The sequence below is a fragment of the Tyto alba genome, unplaced genomic scaffold (assembly GCF_018691265.1).
Source record: "Tyto alba isolate M040663 unplaced genomic scaffold, T.alba_DEE_v4.0 Super-Scaffold_2, whole genome shotgun sequence".
Classification (NCBI taxonomy): domain Eukaryota; kingdom Metazoa; phylum Chordata; class Aves; order Strigiformes; family Tytonidae; genus Tyto; species Tyto alba.
The window spans coordinates 812,290-830,898 of record NW_024881282.1 but is presented as its reverse complement, the minus strand read 5'-3'; the positions used below and the strand labels follow the sequence as shown (position 1 = coordinate 830,898).

At 50.1% G+C, this 18,609-nt stretch overlaps 2 protein-coding genes across 2 annotated transcripts; both read left to right on the top strand.

Moving 5' to 3' along the window:
- Positions 1–6,199: 6,199 nt before the first annotated feature.
- LOC104362270 (folate receptor gamma) lies at positions 6,200–9,771 on the top strand. Its single transcript, XM_032999387.2, has 5 exons — positions 6,200–6,281; positions 7,254–7,416; positions 8,063–8,251; positions 8,631–8,766; positions 9,024–9,771. The coding sequence occupies exons 2-5, from the start codon at positions 7,279–7,281 to the stop codon at positions 9,374–9,376; spliced, it is 816 nt and encodes a 271-aa protein (XP_032855278.1). The 5' UTR covers positions 6,200–6,281; positions 7,254–7,278; the 3' UTR covers positions 9,377–9,771.
- Positions 9,772–11,655: 1,884 nt separating this feature from the next.
- Positions 11,656–12,968, top strand: LOC116963255 (olfactory receptor 51Q1-like). The gene is given in 5 exon segments (XM_042792657.1): positions 11,656–11,664; positions 12,082–12,256; positions 12,259–12,329; positions 12,331–12,727; positions 12,730–12,968. Coding segments are annotated over 5 exon segments (891 nt in total).
- Positions 12,969–18,609: the final 5,641 nt, after the last annotated feature.

Here is an 18,609-nt window from a genome sequence, read left to right as displayed (position 1 = left end):
CGATGCAGATCCCAGCCCCTCCCCTGGGGAGATGTGCAACTCGAGAGATGCTCTGCAAGGAGGAAGCAGAACTGTCGCAACGGGCTATCGTGGACAAGCCCTCGGGGACACAAAGCAAGGAGCTATGGCCTTGGTCTGCCACCCACGTGTGTCCCTGGTGCAGCGCTGACCGGCCACGGCTCAAACGCGGCCGTGCCCGAGGCTTTGGGGTGAAGGCTGCCTCCGAGGGGGGGGGGGGGGGGGAGCAGCAGAGCTGGGAGCAGGGTAAGGACAGACACACAGAGGCACGGTGAGGAGCTACAGACTTCATTGCTGGTGTTCAGGGACCATCTGGGGGGGAGGGGGGGGGGGCTAAAATCTCACTTGTCCGATTTACTCTCACTTCAGGGTTACAACGTCCTCCTGGGCAGCGAGGGAGCTTGCTCCAGGGTTGGTTTGTGGCACACACTGAGCCAGCTCTGGGCCACGATGCAGGAACACGTCCCCTGCCATTCCTCAGTTCACATCCAGAAAACATCGTCGTGCTGACTCAAATGCACTGCAGAAGAGTCAACAAACAGACTTTAGCAGTTAGATGAGCTTAGCAGTTTTCTTCAGCTCTTCTTCTGAGATGCCTTCGCCCTGCATTTCCCCAGCACTCCTGTGTGCACATGGGTTTATTTTCCCAGCCCGTGTGTTCAGAGGCCAATTTCAACCTTCTTTTGTGGCTCCCAAAGAGATTCTGCCCCTACCATGAGTCTGAGACAACGTGTCTGTAACCTCCATGGGAAGGCCCCGAGGCTTTGAGACATTTCATTGTCCAATGGGAACTTTAATTTTTAAGAAAGATGACTCTGTGGCTCTGTCTTCATTCACATATCTCTCACTATCATTTCCTTTTTTTTTTTTTTTCCTCCTTCCTTGCTTTCTATTCTCAGTTTTCTCTTCTTTCTTGGCTCATATATAACTTCTGTATGTATAGCATCTTCATTCGGAGATATTAAAGTACTTTATCAAAAAGAGGCAATTTCTCTTCCTAACCTTCCAGCAAGCAGAGCATGGGAGTGTGCTACCCAGTAAAACAAATAATTGGATTTTTTGTTGCAGAGCAGCAGCAGAACAAATTCATTTTGTCAATCTTTCTACCTGTATCTGCTATCTCTCCACCATCACCTCCTCACCCCGAGGTACCTGAGTGCCCAGAAAAAATAACTCCTTTTCTCAGCTGAGCTATCCACCTATACAGAGCCGTATTGCTTATTCTCCATGAGCAATGCCTGCAACGTCCACTGACAGAGCAGATCACTGGGCTGCCCTGGTGTGCCGGGGCCCAGAAAACTTCTCATTCTCTGTTACAGGATGAGAGTGAGCCAAGAGTTGTATCATGTAATCTCTGATTGCAGTTTTAACAGAAACCGCCCTCAAAATCCTAAATTTTTTAGGCAACAAAAATTTTGACAGACGGAACTATCAAGTACTTGAAATAAAAATTCCGAAGCAACGATATCTGTCCAACGTGAAATATATCACCCTTTTCCCCCTTTCCTTCTATGTGCATCAAGAAATCCCCTGCTTACACTCACTTTTAAAGCACATTTTAACCAATTTTTTTCCGGGAAAGGAAGAAAACATCAGATGTTCTCTCAGGGACCCTGGGGTTATCTCTGCTCTTCTTGGTGCCAAACGCCAGTTCCCTCACGCAGGACTCCAGGGCTGAGATGCAGCTCCAGCGCGAGATGGTTGGACACCGGGGCCTCTGTGCAGGCACCTCCTCGTGCTGGGGGTCTCTATGAGGGTCCCCATCTGCACGGGGCATCCCAGCCCCCAGCAGTCGGTGGCGATCGGGGGCTCAGCTCGGTTCCCCCCCACACACACACCCCTTGGTGCTGAGTCCCATTGGAGATGTCCTCAGCATCCGCCTGGCCGGGCGGCCGTGACATGGGTCCCGCACGCTGTCGTGGTTTGGGCCTGGTTGGCAGCCAACCACAATGCAGCAGCTCTCTCTCCCTTCCCCTCCGGCAATGAGAAGGGACAGAGAGCCAGGCTTGGGGTTCAAGATAGGACTGGGATGGGGAAAAAATCCCCTTTATGATCACGAGCAAGAGGCAGACTCGTTAGGGGAAGAAAAAAAGAACATACATTTATTACAGACACTAACAACACATAACAGAGTAGGACAGTGAGAAGCATTGCCCCATCTTGAGAACACCTTCCCCCCACCCCTCCCTTCTTCCCGGGCTCAGCTCTGCTCCCGATATCTCTACCTCCTCCCCCAGGGGCGCAGGGGCAGGGAATGGGGGGTGCAGTCAGAGCTGCCACTTCCCTTCTCTTTGGTGAGGGGAGTGTCCAAAACTTGCTCCCCCCTGCTCCATCGTGGTCCCCCTCTCACAGCAGACAGTCCTCCACAAACTTTCTCCAACTTGAATTCCTCCCACGGGCCGCAGCGTTCCCCACACTGCTCCGTCATGGGTCACTAATTTCCTCCGACTGGATTCCCTCCCACGGGCTGCAGCCCTTCCCGAGTTGCTCCGGTGTGGGACTCCCCCGCATGCTGCAATCCTCCCAGTGCTGAATTACAGCAGCGGGGCTGCCTTTTCCCATGAGACCCCGGCCTTCTTCGGGCACAGCACCTTGATCATCAGAGCAGGAACAACAGGCCATAAATCAATGTCTGCTCCACCGCAGATCTCCATGGGTGGCGGGGGGGCCGCCCTGCCGTCTCACCACAGGATACAGGGGGGTCTCTGCTCCGGCACACCTCCCCCCTCCTTTCTTCCTCCGTTCCTCCACTGACCTTGGTGTTCACGCAGCTGCAGCAACTCCTCCTCACCAGTCCCACTGCCCGTCACCACGTCCCTTCTTAAATACGTTATCGCAGAGGCGCAGCTGATGGGCTCAATTTCCCAAATAGAAGTGGAGCTGACGTGGAGCTGGGGGAGCTTCAAGAAGCTTCTCCCAGGGGGCCGCCCCGATAGCCCCCTCCCCTGCCACCAAAAAACTCCACCACTCACTCAACCCAGGACACACGCTGACCCCGTAGCCCAGTACCGCACCGTGGCCACTGCTGGGTACAGGCTCTGTGCTGAGTTTGCAAGGTCTGAGGACTGAGGCATGCCAGCTTTGCTGCCTTCGAACTTGTCCTGACCTGCCCGGAGCTTTGTTTTTACCAAATTTAGCGTTAATGGCAATTTTTATTCTGACTATGCCTATGGGGTTTTTTTGCTTACCATTGTATGGTGCAACCAGAGTTTCAGTTTTATGCAGATAGTAACAAAAAGTAGCTATTCTGTGCTGAATGAGGTATTTATGACTTCAACATAATGGTGTAGCACTGGGAAGTACGGGTCTGGCAGGATGGCAAAGCCCTTGAGAAGTGGGGACAGAGGATGCAGCATAGAGGAGGGCAGGTGTGAGGCAATGAGAGATGGGGCACAGGCTGGCACTGGAGACATCACAGCTATAAACAACTCAGGAATAGCCAGTGAAAGAAATACGGGCTCAGAGTTGGACAAAACCAGTTCAGGGGTGAAAAAGAGAGCAAAGAACAAGTATCTAACATGCATAAAACGCACCATATTTAGGAAATCTGCATGGACTTGCAGACTAATGAAGCAAAAGCAAGGTGCAGAAGTATGTTGGCAAGTTTAAAAAAGCCACAAAATGGACCCTGAGAGTGAGGAAGAGGTAGCCATGAACATCGATATCATACTCCTCCCTGTGAAGGACTCCAGATTTTGATGACTTGATGTAACATCTACCACCAAAGTGAAGTCACCAACCTTAGGACCCAGAGGAGCAGTGAGAGGGTAGGTGTGACCCCAGGGAAGAGGTAGAAACAGGGAAGTTTGTGTATAACAATTGTAATATTATTACTATTTTTATTAGTATATTGTTGTTGTTATTGTTATGATTATTATTATTTCTTTTTCTGTACAGAAATATTAATTATATTTTTTTTCTGCAATAACTAGATCTGGACTAACAAAGTTTCTTGTATTAGTCTGTTTTCAATTACACTAACAATTAATTCTTGGCTCTATCCATAAAGTACATTTACTTCTTGCCCATAAATGAGATTCTGATCACAACAACTCACGTAGCCCTTCGTAGCAGCAGCAGTGGAAAGCCACGTGGGACACCACCAGCATCTCCGAGGAGATCCGTGATCTGCGGGGGCACTAACTGCAATCCCTAAAGCAGTTACCCAGCAGCTGCTCCCCCAGATCCGACCCCAGGGACGGAGCAGCCGAAACAATTCAATCCCAGACCCTGGGAGAGAGGTCGCTCAAGGCAAACCGGCTGGATGGCGCGCCCGCGGATGCGCCCGGCCGCCCCCCTCCCATGAAGTGCAAGGATACAGGCCCGACTACACAGAGAGGAGGGAATTCCCCCCATTTCCTGCACTGCCGCGTGTACAAGCACCCCCCTGCAAGGACAAGGTCCACGCGCTCACGTGGGACGCTTTTGAACGGCTTTCTGGCGAGCCCGAGGGATCTGCAGAGCTGCGAACGCAGCATCTGCGTGGGGGAAGGTTGCAGGAAATGTAAGAAAGGGCTGAATCCAGAGGCAGGTGGATAAGCACGGGGAAAGGGTCAGTATGGCTCATCGAACGCGCAGACAAGACTCCCTAACGTACTGCAAATCCTCCAAGGGCTGGGAAGGATCCTGGCTGGGGCAGATCCAGGTGAGAGAGTCTACCTGGATTCACAAGGGTGCTGAGCAAGGTCCCCACTGAAGCTCAACGAATAAGCAGCCATGAAATGAGAGTTCCACACACCACTGAATTATTGACTCGTCAAATAAAGGTGCACGTCTATCCTTTACAGGGAACCTCCTCAGGAATTTGTACTGGGATTTCTGCTTTTCAATTCAGGTTGCTTAGGAAAGGGAGGGGAAAACAGCAAGGCAACCAAGTTTCTGATGATATTAGATTACTTCAGGAACAGGAGGACCAGCTGCAAAAATCTGCAGAAGACCCCTGATAAGGCTGAGTCACTGAACAGTAAAACAACAGATAAAAAAAAAAAAAAAAAAAATAAAAAGCAGTTGAGATAAATATACAGTGATGCACTTGGGGAAAAAACAGAATGCTTCAGATAGAAAATGACAGGCTGGTGGCTAACAATTATCTCTCAGGAACAAGCTGTCACAGTTATGATAGTGTTACAACAACACAGTTCAGTGATCAGCAGTTCCAAAAACAAACTAGATAGATATTAGAAATTTCTAGGCAAGGACCAGAAAACAAGGCCAGGACGGTGTTGTGCATCTGAAATACTGCTGCTGTCCTGATGCCTTGGAGAGCAAAACATCTGTCATGGGAAATGAGTGAGCAGACCGTGGCTTTGGCTGGAAAGAGGCAACAGAGGGGAGCAATGACAGAGGTGTCAAAAGCTCAGCGATGAGTGGGGGAAGACCTGCTCGCCGTCACTTCCCCTATGAGACCCAGAAGCGTGAGAAATGAAACCAGCTCGTCTGGTTCAGCATGACCACACAGAGGCCATTATTCATGCAGCGTGCTGTTAGGCTGTGGAAATCACTGAAGCAGGGTCTCCTAAAGGGTCCATGCATTAAATTTAGGAAGATGAGCTCCTTAGGCAAGTGGGCTCATCATCAAAATGTCAGTCATGTGACTGTAGAAAAGAGCAAAACAGCCCCAAAACCTGTGCTGTTCCAGGACGAAAACTCCTCTCCTTCGCTGAGGACTTTTCAAGGGATCTTGAGAGCAGACCCTAGCTTTTTGTTTCAATTATTGTTCTCAGGTTTTTGCAACAAGGTGCACCATTTCCCCTCACCAGCTAGCATTTATTTTTTGTGTTGTGAGTTATTATTCTTCCTTCGGAGACAATAACACTTTTTCCTGCATATCATTTTTTTTTTGTAATGAGCATTACCTCCTTTCTATTTATTCTTGGTGCATGGCAGAATCCTGGATCTGTCCCTCTTTGGTTTTTTTGTCTCATGCAATGGTACAAATCAAAACTGCCTGGTGTAAGGCAAGCAGAGAAAAAAGGTTTGTTATGAATGGCCAAGGCTGATAAGAGACCTGCCTTCTGGAAAAAAACACTAGATTGTTTCCCAGGCAAGAGGGTGTTGCTTGTGAAAGAGGCTGGACAAGCTGGTTGTCACCAAAACAACTGCTTCTAAGGTAATAAATGCTGGCAGAAGTTAAACCTCGTTAAACGTATTAGGAGGGTACTTGAAGTGCCAGCACCTGTGTTAGAAGCTTTCCTATTAAAGCTGACTGCAGGAAGTTCCTGTGCTGGGTGTTTTTGCAGGAGGTTCAGAGGCTGTTTGAGCTGGTAAGGTTGAAATTTGGGGTTTTAGGGGTTTTTTTGTTAGCTATATATATAGTTATAATGCAATTTAGTTACTTCCTAGTACTCAGATTTGTGTCTGCTTCCTTAGTTTGGCAATTGCTGTCTTCTATGTTGTTTTGAGCTATTTTAATGCTGTAAAGGTTTTGTCTTGCTGCTGTGTTTTGCAAAATGCTTTTTAAAAGGTGATTGTTTTAGAGCCTTATGCTGTATTAACGAGGAATGTGAGGGAGTACTGCAGTGTCTTTGGTTGTTTGGGTTTTTTGAGGGCCTTTCTTGTTTCGTGGCTCGGTTGGCTGGGTTTTTTTCAGTAAGTTCCTGTAAAAGTCCTGTCTGCCTCTAGGTGGGCAGAGGAGCCCAAGGCGTGATTATGTGAAGTGTCTTATTGCTCAAGTCAGGTCTCCCTGGAAGACCTCAGGTGTGGGTCTCCAAAGGGTGCAGATAAAGTAAAGAAAATGCTTTCTTCTCTTGGCATGCTCCTGGAAAAAAAGCTCCTGGGCTGTGCAAGGTGTCAGTGTGCTAGTGCATTTAACTACCTCCTCTGAATCACTAGCTAAGGAGATAACCTTAATTAGCAGTGTCTTGTAGCAGAAGGTTTGGGAGCTGGAAGCTTCGCCCTGAAACAGCGGGGTGGCTTAATGCAGAAGGACCCTGATCTGAATGGGCCTCTCGCAGCATCCCCTTGCCAGCCTGGGATGTTTGAGGTTTGACTGTTGAATGGCTCGGGCTCTGGAAGGGCTGTTGGTCTCCGATGTGGCGTTGCCCAGAGGATAACGTGCGGCTGACCTCGCAGCCTTGCTGGGGGGGGGGGGGGGGGGGGGCTGCACTTGCGTCCTTGGTGCTGCTCGTGCTGCTGGCGTGTCCTGGGGAGTGCCTGGCTCTCCCTCCCCCCGCCCCGCACCACATTTGCTGCTGCTTTTGGCAAAACCCTTCCCGTGCTGTCCCCTTTTTGCACAGCTCCATCGCCTCCCACGGCGCCGGGATGGGAGTGGGGCAGGCGCTGCTCGTGCTGCTGGCTGCGGGCGCAGCGGTGTCGGCCAGGGACCCGCTGCTGAACGTCTGTATGGATGCCAAACACCACAAAACCAAGCCTGGCCCGGAGGGGATGCTGCATGACCAGGTATGGCTCCCCTGAAGGGGTGGGTGGGATTCTCGGGGTCTCCTGTATGGACCTCCCCAGAGGATATAATCTGGTTTGTGCTTTGGACTTGGCAACCACTTGCCTGAGGAAGGAAGCGTGTGCTGGGTGCGACCTCTTTGTTTGCTGTTTTCTTTTAGAAAATGGCTAGGGAAGATGCAGCGCTCTGAGGATTTGTGAGCTCAGCATCACCCCTCTTTAACCGGGAGGCCTCCCCTTACCAAACCTTAGGTACCCCAGATCAGAACAAGGTAAAGGATGGCAGGGAAAGATGCTCTTACCTGCTCTTTCTCTGTGTTAGAGACTTGCTAATTGAAGAGCTCTGCCCCCATGTCTTTGGTGGGGATGGGGGCTAAGAACAAGCTAGGGTGCAAGAGAAGGGGTTTTGTGTCTATTCCTCTTCCAGGCACTAATTCCTGGTGAGGACCTAACCTTTAGGGTGCTCCTCCCGCTCTTCATCTCCATTTTGCTGCAGGCCTGAGCTTTTCAGTCCAAAGTACCTGAGGGTTTGCTGGAGGAGAGGTTCTTGCTGCTGAAGGGTTTTCGCTGTAGGCACCTGCAGCACCCTCTGACTCCCTCGAGCTGCTGCCTGCCCTCCCTGACCAGCCTGTCCCTTCCTCTGTTCCAGTGTGCTCCCTGGAAGGACAACGCCTGCTGCACAGCCAACACCAGTTCAGAAGCTCACAAGGACAATTCCAACCTGTACAACTTCAACTGGAACCACTGTGGGGTGATGCCACCCAAGTGCAAGCGCCACTTCATCCAGGACACGTGCTTGTATGAGTGCTCGCCCAACTTGGGGCCCTGGATCGACCAGGTAGGATCAGATCTGCTGTGGTTAAGACAATGGGGCTTGTGCTGGCCATGGGGTATGTTCTCTGCTGGTTCCCCATACCATATACCCCTGGCGTGTATGGGAGTGTGACTTCCAGGGACACTGCAAACTTTCCTACTGGGTGGAAAGATTCAAAGGACTTGTCTAGCCTCTGCTTAGGTAGACAGACTGATGGAAGAATTGCTTGTTGTCAAGGCACATCTCTGCTGGGGCTGAAATTCTTCCGAGATCAGTTCTGGATCCCAGTGGAAGGGGCATGAGGATGGGGAGGGTGTGGGGGGGTGGAATCTGGGATGTGGCAGATCCTGCCCCTTGACTTTCAGGGGCCGGCACCAGCGCGCGTGGTCCTGTTCCCTTGCAGGCTGACAGCAGCTGGCGTCGGGAGAGGATTCTTCATGTGCCGCTCTGCAAAGAGGACTGTGAGGAGTGGTGGGAGGATTGCAAGGACTATGTCACGTGCAAAGAAAACTGGCACAAGGGCTGGAACTGGGCAACAGGTTGGTGGGCTGTGCGGAGCGAGCCTCTCCTCACCCCTGAGGGCAAGCCCCTGGCAGTGTCACTGCTATCTGCTCGGTGGCTGGGGCTAAGACCCCTAATTGCTCTCGACTGTCTGTGGAGTTGATGACTTAGAAGGTGGCTAAGCCACCATCCATCTTCCAAGATGCAGTGCTGGGCTGTGGGCAGATGGCCTGCTCCTCCTGGATGGAAGGACATGATGCTAGCTCATGTTGCTTTTGGTGCTGTCTGTCCTCAGGAACAAACCGCTGTCCTTGGGGCTCCATGTGCAGACCCTTCAGCCACGTCTTCCCCCGACCGAAAGACCTGTGTGAGAAAATCTGGTCCAACTCCTACAAATACACCACAGAGCACCGGGGCAGCGGACGCTGCATCCAGATGTGGTTTGACCCTGCCCAGGGAAACCCCAATGTGGTTGTGGCGAAGTACTACGCTTGGAAAAAAAGAACTTCCCCGGCTCACACGGAGAACGTGATTCCTGAGACTGGCAGAGCTGCGAGTGCTTGGCCGTGGTCTGTCCTGGTCCTGCTGCCTCTGGCCCTTGCGCTGGGAGCTGGGGGCTGTGGGTCCCGTGGATGGGGGTTCCTGTGACTGCTCCTTCAAGGGACGTGGCTTGGACTGCTCCAGCTGCCTTCCAGGAAGGGCTGGCATGGGTAGCTTAGGTCTGTCTGTTCAAACTGGTCACACACCCCGGTAAGTGCTCAGCATGAGTTACGCTGCTGGACCTTGATACCTGCCTCTACTTTCAGCCGCTGACAAAGGCGGTTATTTCCTTTGCCATCCTAGGAACAGCAATACTATCTCTGCTCTGATGTACGAGCTCCTTTGCATCTGTTCCCAGATGGGTTATGTGTATTATGTTCCATGGCTGTGTGCTGGGTTACCAGCGCTTGTTCAGGGTCCTTGGCTGAGCTCTGGTGTCTGGACTTTCAGGCTGCTCTGACTCCCTGAAAGGTGGGGGGATAATAAAATACTGCTCTGAATCAGTCTTGCTGTCCTGGAGTTAAGTACTGCTGAGGAGGTAGGAGTGCTCTGAGGGTGGAACGAGGCTGCTGGTCTGGACTGGGAGGCAGTGGGTGTGGGATCTGTAGAGGCAGGGGTCTGCCGGGGGGGTAGGAAAGACGTTGTATCCTGGGTAGATGTAGATTTCCTGGGTCCTGATGGCTCCTTAACTGCTGTCCTCTGCTCCGTGCTGCTGGAGGAGGTGGGGAGTTGCTTGTGTGTCTACCCTGGGGCTCCTGCAGCAGACCACAGCTAGCCAGGAGAGAAGAACCTGTAGTGTCTCCTCCCTTGTCACAGCCACTCTTCCACGCTGCTGCTGGTTCCCTCCGAGCCTCTTGAAGACGGGTGCGGGAGTAGTCAGACCTTCTGGGTAGGGATTGAGGGACCCAAATGCAAACTGCTGCATGGTGCAAGTGGCACCTGCTTTTCCAGCCCAGCAAGTGCCTCTAAGGAGCATCTTGGCTCTCTGGAAAGCTCCTTGGCTACAGCTCTGCAGCTCGGGTTGGCCTGTACAGCTTTCCTCCTCCTGCCCATGACCTGGTTTTGGCTGTGTAGCTTCAAAACTTCCCCTGGGGGCAATGGTTCAGTCTCCCACATGGGACTTGCAGAGTAGCAAGTTCATACTCTCCTTACATGAGTCATCCCTTGAGCTAGAACGATGAATTACTCCTGACCAATGCACTTGCATCTGCCCAATAGCTCTTGAAGCACGCGGGGGCCAAGGGGTTCTGCCATCCTCATCAGGTTTTGCTGGGCCTGACAGCATCATTCAGCTGCCAGCACATGGAATAGTTGGGCTGTTTCTTTAGTTTCACAGCCATCCAGCTTTCCCCTGGCCCTGTCCCAGGCTGTGTGCGTGGTGGGTGCCCTTCAGGTGGGACTGGCACCTCACAAGGTGCCCCCTCCATGTAATGAATAACAACAACTATTTGCTTTCTGAACACTCAAGGACCAAGATGAGTTAGGTGAAGATCTGGGTGATGTTCCCTTTGCCGCCACACTTGAATTTGGATCACTCTGGGTACTGTGGGCGTGCTGAACTGACAATTCTGAAACATCCTGGGCAGTGTGTGAGTTGGGGCTCCCTGGGGTCAGGAGGGGGTTCAGCTCTGGTGTGGGTCTCAATCACAGTGCAGAGGGGGCTGGGGCTTGCATCTCCTTCCTCCTCCACAGCCCTTCAGGGACTCCCTGGAAGACCCTGGAATTACCTCCAGGTCTGCTCAGGCAGCAGCTCCTTCACGGGCAGCTCCCTGGAAGCCCTTCCAGCAGAGACCCTCCTTCATCCCAGAGCTGGGCACCAGGATCATAAAGTTAGTTATATAGATTGGGAAGGGAAGTCTGTGGTGCAACGCCACAGTCCCTTAGAGTGAGATATTTGACACACTTTTAACAATATCTCTGATTTTTCCAGCACTAACATCTGTGTCAAGAAAACCTCTTCAGGCTCTTCACAAGCCTTGTGACTTGAAAAGAATTGCCATTAAAAAACTTAAAAAGGTCTGTTTTCATGGCTTCTTCTCTGCCAGCTCACCAGTTTGTCTGGGCCATCCAAGGATGAGGTGGGAGGGTCACACTGGCCCTGTGGCTGCTGAACAGGGCGATGGCAGTGTGTGTCCATCTGCTCAGCACGAAGCTACTAAAGAGAATGATGCAAACTCCTGTCCAGGCTCACACCCAGCCAAGGCAGCACTCAGACCTGGCTCTGCCATCCTGCCCTGCCGCCGGAGTAACGTGAAAAAGGGAACTTTTCTCACCCAACTGTAGACCTACTGCCAAGATCGTAGTCTTTGTCCATATGCTTAGAGCACAAAAACTGCAAGAGCTCTTTGGTGCCAACCACTGAACTAAGGTTTTTGTAAAATAGTGGTATGACACAGGTACGTTTTTCGTATCTCCTGTATTTAATATGTGCAGAACTATTTTTATAAGCAGCGTGCTTTCTCTGAAAACTACATTATAGTGCTGCAGCTCATCTGATGCAGAGAAGGAGAACCCAAAAATGAGCTGCTTTATAAATGTCTTCTGTGTATGACCTTACCTTAAGATAACTGAACACCCAGCTGCTGGGCTCTCCAGGACCTGAAGTTTGTGGCATCTGGTCCATGTCTCTATTTGGCATCTTTGTTCTTTCTAGCTTTGGCTTCACATCTGTCACATTTACATGTGTTTGCTATGCCCTTTTAGACTTCCTACTTGGATTTCTTTGATAATTCTTTTCAACTGCAGGCCATCTCTGGTACATCATGTCTCTAAAAGAAGTTCACCTTCACACCAGTCATATTTGTCCTTAACAGGCATCTGAGGGCTGGAAACTGCCAGCATCTGGCTCTCTTCCCTTCACCTTCATTTATGTTGTGTCACTAACAGGGAACATCACGATCCTGTTTGTTACCACGACTGATCTGAGCTTCCATGAGCCCAAGCACCAATTCTTCTCCACTCTGGCCACCACCAGTTTGGGCTTGTCTCTATAATGCCAACTGCGATGGGTATACTCTGGTTTGATGCCAGGCAGGTTAGTTTTGATGTTTGTTTCACTCAATCTTTTTAAACTTCATTCATCCTCCTTGGAGCCCTCAGTGCTTCTGGCCAGGGCCTTTGATTGTTATGTGGCCATCTGCTACCCACAGAAGTCCTCCTCCATCCTCACCGGTGCCAGGGCAGGCAGGAGCAGGCTGGCTGCCTTGCACAGATGAGCCTTACCAACTGTCCCCCCATTTGTGATATTAAAAGGTCTGCTCTTCTGCCGGTCCCATGTACCCTCCCACATCTACTGTCTCCATCAGGACCCGATCGAGCTGGTGTGTGCAGACATATATGACAATACATGGTATAGCTTTGCTTCAGCCAGTCTCTTTCTGACGTTCAACCTCATCCTCATGTCAGATGCACTGATTGCGGGGGCCGTTCTGAGCATCACATCCCAGAGGGGACATCTCAGGCTTTGAACAACTGCCTGTCCCATATCCTGGCTGTCCTGATCCCCATGGGCATCCCCACGGTTGGCTTGTCCATGCTTGGCCAGCAGGGCCAGCATGCTTGGCATCTTATTCCTGTCTTCATGGCCAGCATCTACCTGCTGGTCCTCCCCATGCTGAACCCCATCTTCCACAGCATAAAAACCGAACGGATCTGCAGAGGTGTCCTCAGGGTCCTCATGCCCAGGTATCCCCTGGTATGAGGCAAGGACAGGTCACAGCTGTGGGACAAGTCCTGGTATGCTGGGCATGAGTGCCATGGGCCAAGCCAAGGTCTTCAATGCACCCATCTTCCTGCTGCACATCCTCTGGGTGAAAATGCTTCCTATGTTAATGATCCCCTGGGGGTCATTAGGGGCTCTGCTGACCAAGTCCATGTGCAAGGGTAGGTGACCACATCTGCTCGAGTGGCCCCGCTCAGAGGGGCAGTGACAGGGTGGGGAAAACAGCCAGGCACGTTCCTCTACATCTACTGCTTCTATAGACCATCGGAGGTGAATAGTGTAGCCATTGTCCCTGTTTGGAAACTAAAGCAATTCAGCAGAAGAAACTCTTTCCAGGACGCTGCACAAATTCCTGGATTATTGCCTAATCATGGGAAGATTAGCGGAAGGGCTGATAGCAGGAATTATGGGGAATTATTAAAGGAATGTGTGTGCGATCCACCAGTGAACTTCTGGCCAGAGCAGGGAGGGTGAGGGGTCTGGCTTTTGGTGTCTGATGTCTGGATCAGAGGGGCCAGGGGTCGGGGAGACAGATATAGGAGAGACCCACTTTAGGGGTCCCTGAGCTGCTGTTTGTAGAAACAGGTCTGAGAAATTCATGCTGTCAGAGTGGGTCCATCCCAGTCCACCACGTTGGGACACCCTGAACGCAGCCACCAAACAGGCTCTGAAAATCCCTGAGCCAGAGGTCAGGCTCGAGTTGGTCAGTGTTTTGACAGAGTTCAGATGAAAATGAAGAGAGAGAGAGAAAAAAAAACAAAAAACAAAAAACCAAAAAAAAAAACAACAACATTGGAGGCAGTAAGACCATGTCTCAGGAGGGCAGCCAGGCAGCAAGTGGGTGTCAGGATGGGGGGGGGGGGGGGGGTGGTGTCAAGAAAATGGGGTCTGCTTTTGCCCAGTGACTCCTTTGGAAATGTCAAGACATTCAGGGAAATGTCAAGATATTCAGTGCAGCGGAGATGTCAAAGCAAGGTTTGCCGAGGGCGAGGGGGAAACGGCAGGGCAGCGAGCACGTCCGCAGCCCTCCGAGCAGTGTGGGTGGGTGTCCGGGGGGGCAATGGTGGGCGATGTCCCTCTCACCTCCAGCTGCAGATGAGCCACTGCTTCTCCATCTGCCTGGGCGAGCCGAAGTGCCCTGGGCTGGGGCTGGCCGGGAAAAACCTAGGTGTGGTATAATTACTAAAATATAGCATTGTTCACATGTTAAGGAAAGGTATAAAATCAAAAAAAGAGTCTAGGGTAAGATACAGCTGCAGCTGGTGTGTGAAGGATCCACCACGTCACCGGCGATTCCCGGGGCGATATCGCTTGCAAAGCACCACGGGGAGCGAAGCGGGCTGGAGAGCTCAGGGTCCCTCCCCGTGATGGTACAGCAGGTACGGGAACGAGCTGGTGCTACAGACCTGATAAGCTGCACGCTGGCCACCCTGAGCCAACCTCCTGTTGGATTTGGATGCAATGCTGTCCTGTGTGTGAGCTTTGCTCATTAGAATGTCATTAGAATACCAAAACACACCTCCATCCCAAAGGCTGCCCGCCTCCAAGGTGCGACCGCTCCTCTTTGAGTCTGAGCCCTGAATTTTCGTAATTTATACCTTTAACTGTAGAGCGAGAGAATTTTACTCCAATCCTAATAAAAGTATTTATGACTAGAGTCACTCAAACTCCACCTTGAAGGTAAAAAATAGTATAAAATTAGCCCAAGGAAGGTGGGGGAAGGCATCATCGTATGAACTTCTGGGGCCAGTTGATGGGCTGAGCCTCTCTTTCCCTCTATAGGGATGCCTTTGGGTAAGACTTAAGAGCTTAGAAATCTTTCTAGAAAGTCTCCTTTCCATTTTTATAGCCTGGCTGTATTGTTATAATTCTGTTGCGCTCTTTATATATTCTCTTATTTGCACGTGCTTTGCAGACAGTGTATTTATCACCGGCAATCATAAGGACCTCTATATCTGTCACTTAAATAAACTGTACCGTTTAAGTAGCTCGTCGTTTCGGTTTCTCACCGAACGCGACCAAAGAGTGGCCGTGCTGGTCCGTGAGCACGACTGGACTGAAGGTGCCGTCCACTATTAGTGTGTCTGAATCGTAACAGTTTAGTATATTGAACCCAATGGGACTGATAGTGGTGAATTGATTATCACTCAGATTTTCTGCCTTAACCATTCCACGTGACACGGAGTGTGCAGGTGATTCCAGGGAATGTGGAAGGAGGAGGTCAGTGAACCTGGCTATGTTGGAGGCTGTGCAGCTTTCTGAAAGGATGGGATGATCGCTGGAGACCTCAGCGATCATAAATTCAAAGGGTTGAGTATTTTCAGTGATTTCTCCAAGAGCTGACTGGCTTTCACCCCAGAAATGATCAGGTTTAGTGCAGGTGGAAGCTGCACACACAGGTTGTCCAGGAAAACCTGAACAGGTTGAGGAACATTGTGCCCAAAGCAATGGGTTGAAAAGGAGAAGGCGGCTGGTCTGCAAAGGGTGCTGTGACCCGGGTTGTGGAGTGAGCAAGGTTTGGGGGGGGGGGGGGTGGGTTGTGGGGCTGAGGATGAACCCAGCAGCACAGAGGGGGTGATGTGCAGGTTCAGGCAGGCTGTGTCCCTTGGGCATCCCTGGGAGAGGAGCCGTGGTGGCAGCCAGGACCGTGGCATGCCGGATCCGGAGAGGATGGGGAGCCAGAGGGGATGGGGAGCCAGAGGGGACGGGGAGCCAGAGGGGATGGGGAGCCAGAGGGGATGGGGAACTAGAGGGGATGGGGAGCCAGAGGGGATGGGGAGCTGGAGGGGATGGGGAACTAGAGGGGATGGGGAGCCAGAGGGGATGGGGAACTAGAGGGGATGGGGAACTAGAGGGGATGGGGAGCTGGAGGGAATGGGGAGCCAGAGGGGATGGTGAGCCAGAGGGGATGGGGAACTAGAGGGGATGGGGAGCTGGAGGGGATGGGGAACTAGAGGGGATGGGGAGCCAGAGGGGATGGGGAGCCAGAGGGGATGAAGAGCTGCAGGGGATGGGGAGCCAGAGGGGATGAAGAGCTGCAGGGGATGGGGAGCCCGAGGGGATGGGGAACTAGAGGGGATGGGGAGCCGGAGGGGATGGGGAACTAGAGGGGATGGGGAGCCAGAGAGGATGGGGAGCCGGAGGGGATGGGGAGCTGGAGGGGATGGGGAGCCAGAGGGGATGGGGAGCCGGAGGGGATGGGGAGCTGGAGGGGATGGGGAACTAGAGGGGATGGGGAGCCGGACGTGGGCAGCTGCAAATTCTCCAGGCAGAATTTGGTAGCAAGATGAAGAGAAACTTCTTGGTCTCAGCCCTGCCCCAAAATACCTTCCTCTCCCCTGTGATACTTGATTTTCGTGCAGGGCTTACAGCTTTGCCCAAACAACAGCTCTATAGGCAAGTACAGGAATATTAAATTTCCCATGGTGTCCGTGGTAATTATTTCAAGGAAAGCAGCAGTGCCACTGAACAGAACTACAAATTTTTAGGTATCTTTATTCTGCAGGAATTATTCTTTCATTTGCTTTTGTTGTTTGGTTGGTTTTTGTAGCTGAAAGCACTAGACTTCAGCAAAGTGGACTTGGCAAAACAGATAGCAATATCTCATGAGGAAAATGTCTAGAAGAATATTTTTCAGGAAGCTATGCAGTTCATTAAAGATGCAATAAAAAGAGCATGCTTTTCAAACCCCACCAAAATAAATAAGCAAGAAGGGCACTAAAAATCTTCATGCATAAATCACCACCTTTGCAGTGATCCCTAGCCTGAGAAAAAACATGAGTGTTTGAGCTTGGTCAAACCAGTAATGATTTACAGAAAGAAATAGCAAGAGCATATATAGTGAAAACAGAAAGGAAGGGGAAGGCAAAAAGCAATTTGCATTTAGTTAGACACAGATTAATGTAAGAATGTCTTTGTTATACAAATACTAGGGAAGCATATTGAATTATGAGTGATATGAACATGCATGACATTTTTTTTTTTTTTAATTAGAAATTGTTTTTCCCTGAACTAGTCTAACAACAGCAGCAAAGTAAGAAATCAGAGGAAACAGGTGAAAAAAGTTAAGAAAACGGATGGCTTTAAATTACAGGGGCTGTGTAAGGGCAAGGTGACATTCCCCGTGGAGTACGTAGAGAGGGAGCAAGAACAGTCCAAAGGCTGCTGGCAGATAACTTTGAGGATGAACAGAAGATAAATGAGAATGAAAACCAGGCTGGAAGAAGGTAACCCTGTGGCCTGACTTCAGAAAGGTGAGAAAGGGTAAAGAAGAGATAGGGAATTAGAAACCAGTTGGATTATCATTTATTTCCTGAAAAATACTGAAAAAGACAAACCAAATATTTATGGAGCACACGTGGCGTATCAAGGAAATAAGCAGCAGTGACCATGAATTTCTTAGGAACAAATTGTGACCAAGCAATCTAATTTTTCCTTCAGATGGGGTAACATGCCTTGCTGACAGGGAAGAAACAGAAAATTAAATCTGCCTTGACTGTAATTACGCTTTTGACACATTCCACGTCACGTATTGAGAAACAAGAAAGGGGAGAATGATCTAAATGAAACTACCACAAAGCGAAGGCAAAACTCAATGGAAAAAAATTTTTTTCAAAGAGAAGTTATCAATTATTCATTGTCAAGGATGAAGCAAACAGGGATTTGAAGGAAGCTATCTTATTTCTGCAGTTATTCACTATTTTCATTAATGAGCTTTTAAGGAAATAGCGGTTTCTTTGGGTCTGAATGTAGCCATTGTCCTGTCATTTTGGATACATAGTTCTGATCTCGTTTAAAAGAGCTGGCCTTTAATCCATGTGTTCCACGTGAATGTAACACATTGATGTCTTCTTTATTATTCTGCTTGACTATTTAAATTTTTTGGTGTAACTCCAGCATCCTTCTGGTGATTGGCCAGGGAGACTACTTATTAATTCGTTAGTGAGAACAAGGCAGAAGGACTGAAAGTACAGCAGGGAGAAGGCTGACATTCAGAACTGTCCTGACATGCGGGATGTGAAATTAGAAATGCAGTTCACACTGTTGGGTGGGAGGAATGGAAGGGTTTATGTCAGGAAATACTAGTATCAAACTGGTTAGTCTGGCCGCAATATTAATCTATAGGGGTTTTATATTGTTTTTTCAAAATAGAAATAGAGAAGGCAGTACCTCTATAACAAAGCTTTGGGAAGTATCAGAGATGACAAGGCAAACATTAGCCAACAGTGTTATAGTTTGCTAAAATAATCAAGAAAATAAAACCCAAAGTGATGACTATGTTAGAAAGTATGAGTAGGAGTGTTGTACCCAGGGTACACAGAGTAACCTTCATGTTCTCAGCACCAAACCCACGGGTGGGGGCACCTTCTGCAAAGGAACAAAAAGCCCCTTTAGCAAAAGGAGAGCAACAAAACAATTAAACGTCCATAGCATATGAAGAATGAGGACTCCTTTCAGGCGTGGTATTTCTTGGAGAGGTATGGAGGTGCCACCCAGGGATGTTGGAACAGATTTACTAAATACCCTTCCAGGTTGGGTTGGTTGTCTTCTAGGGTGGCAGATGGACTGAAAGATCTCTTGAGGGTCCTTCTACTTTTCACATTTCTATCAAAAATCTCAC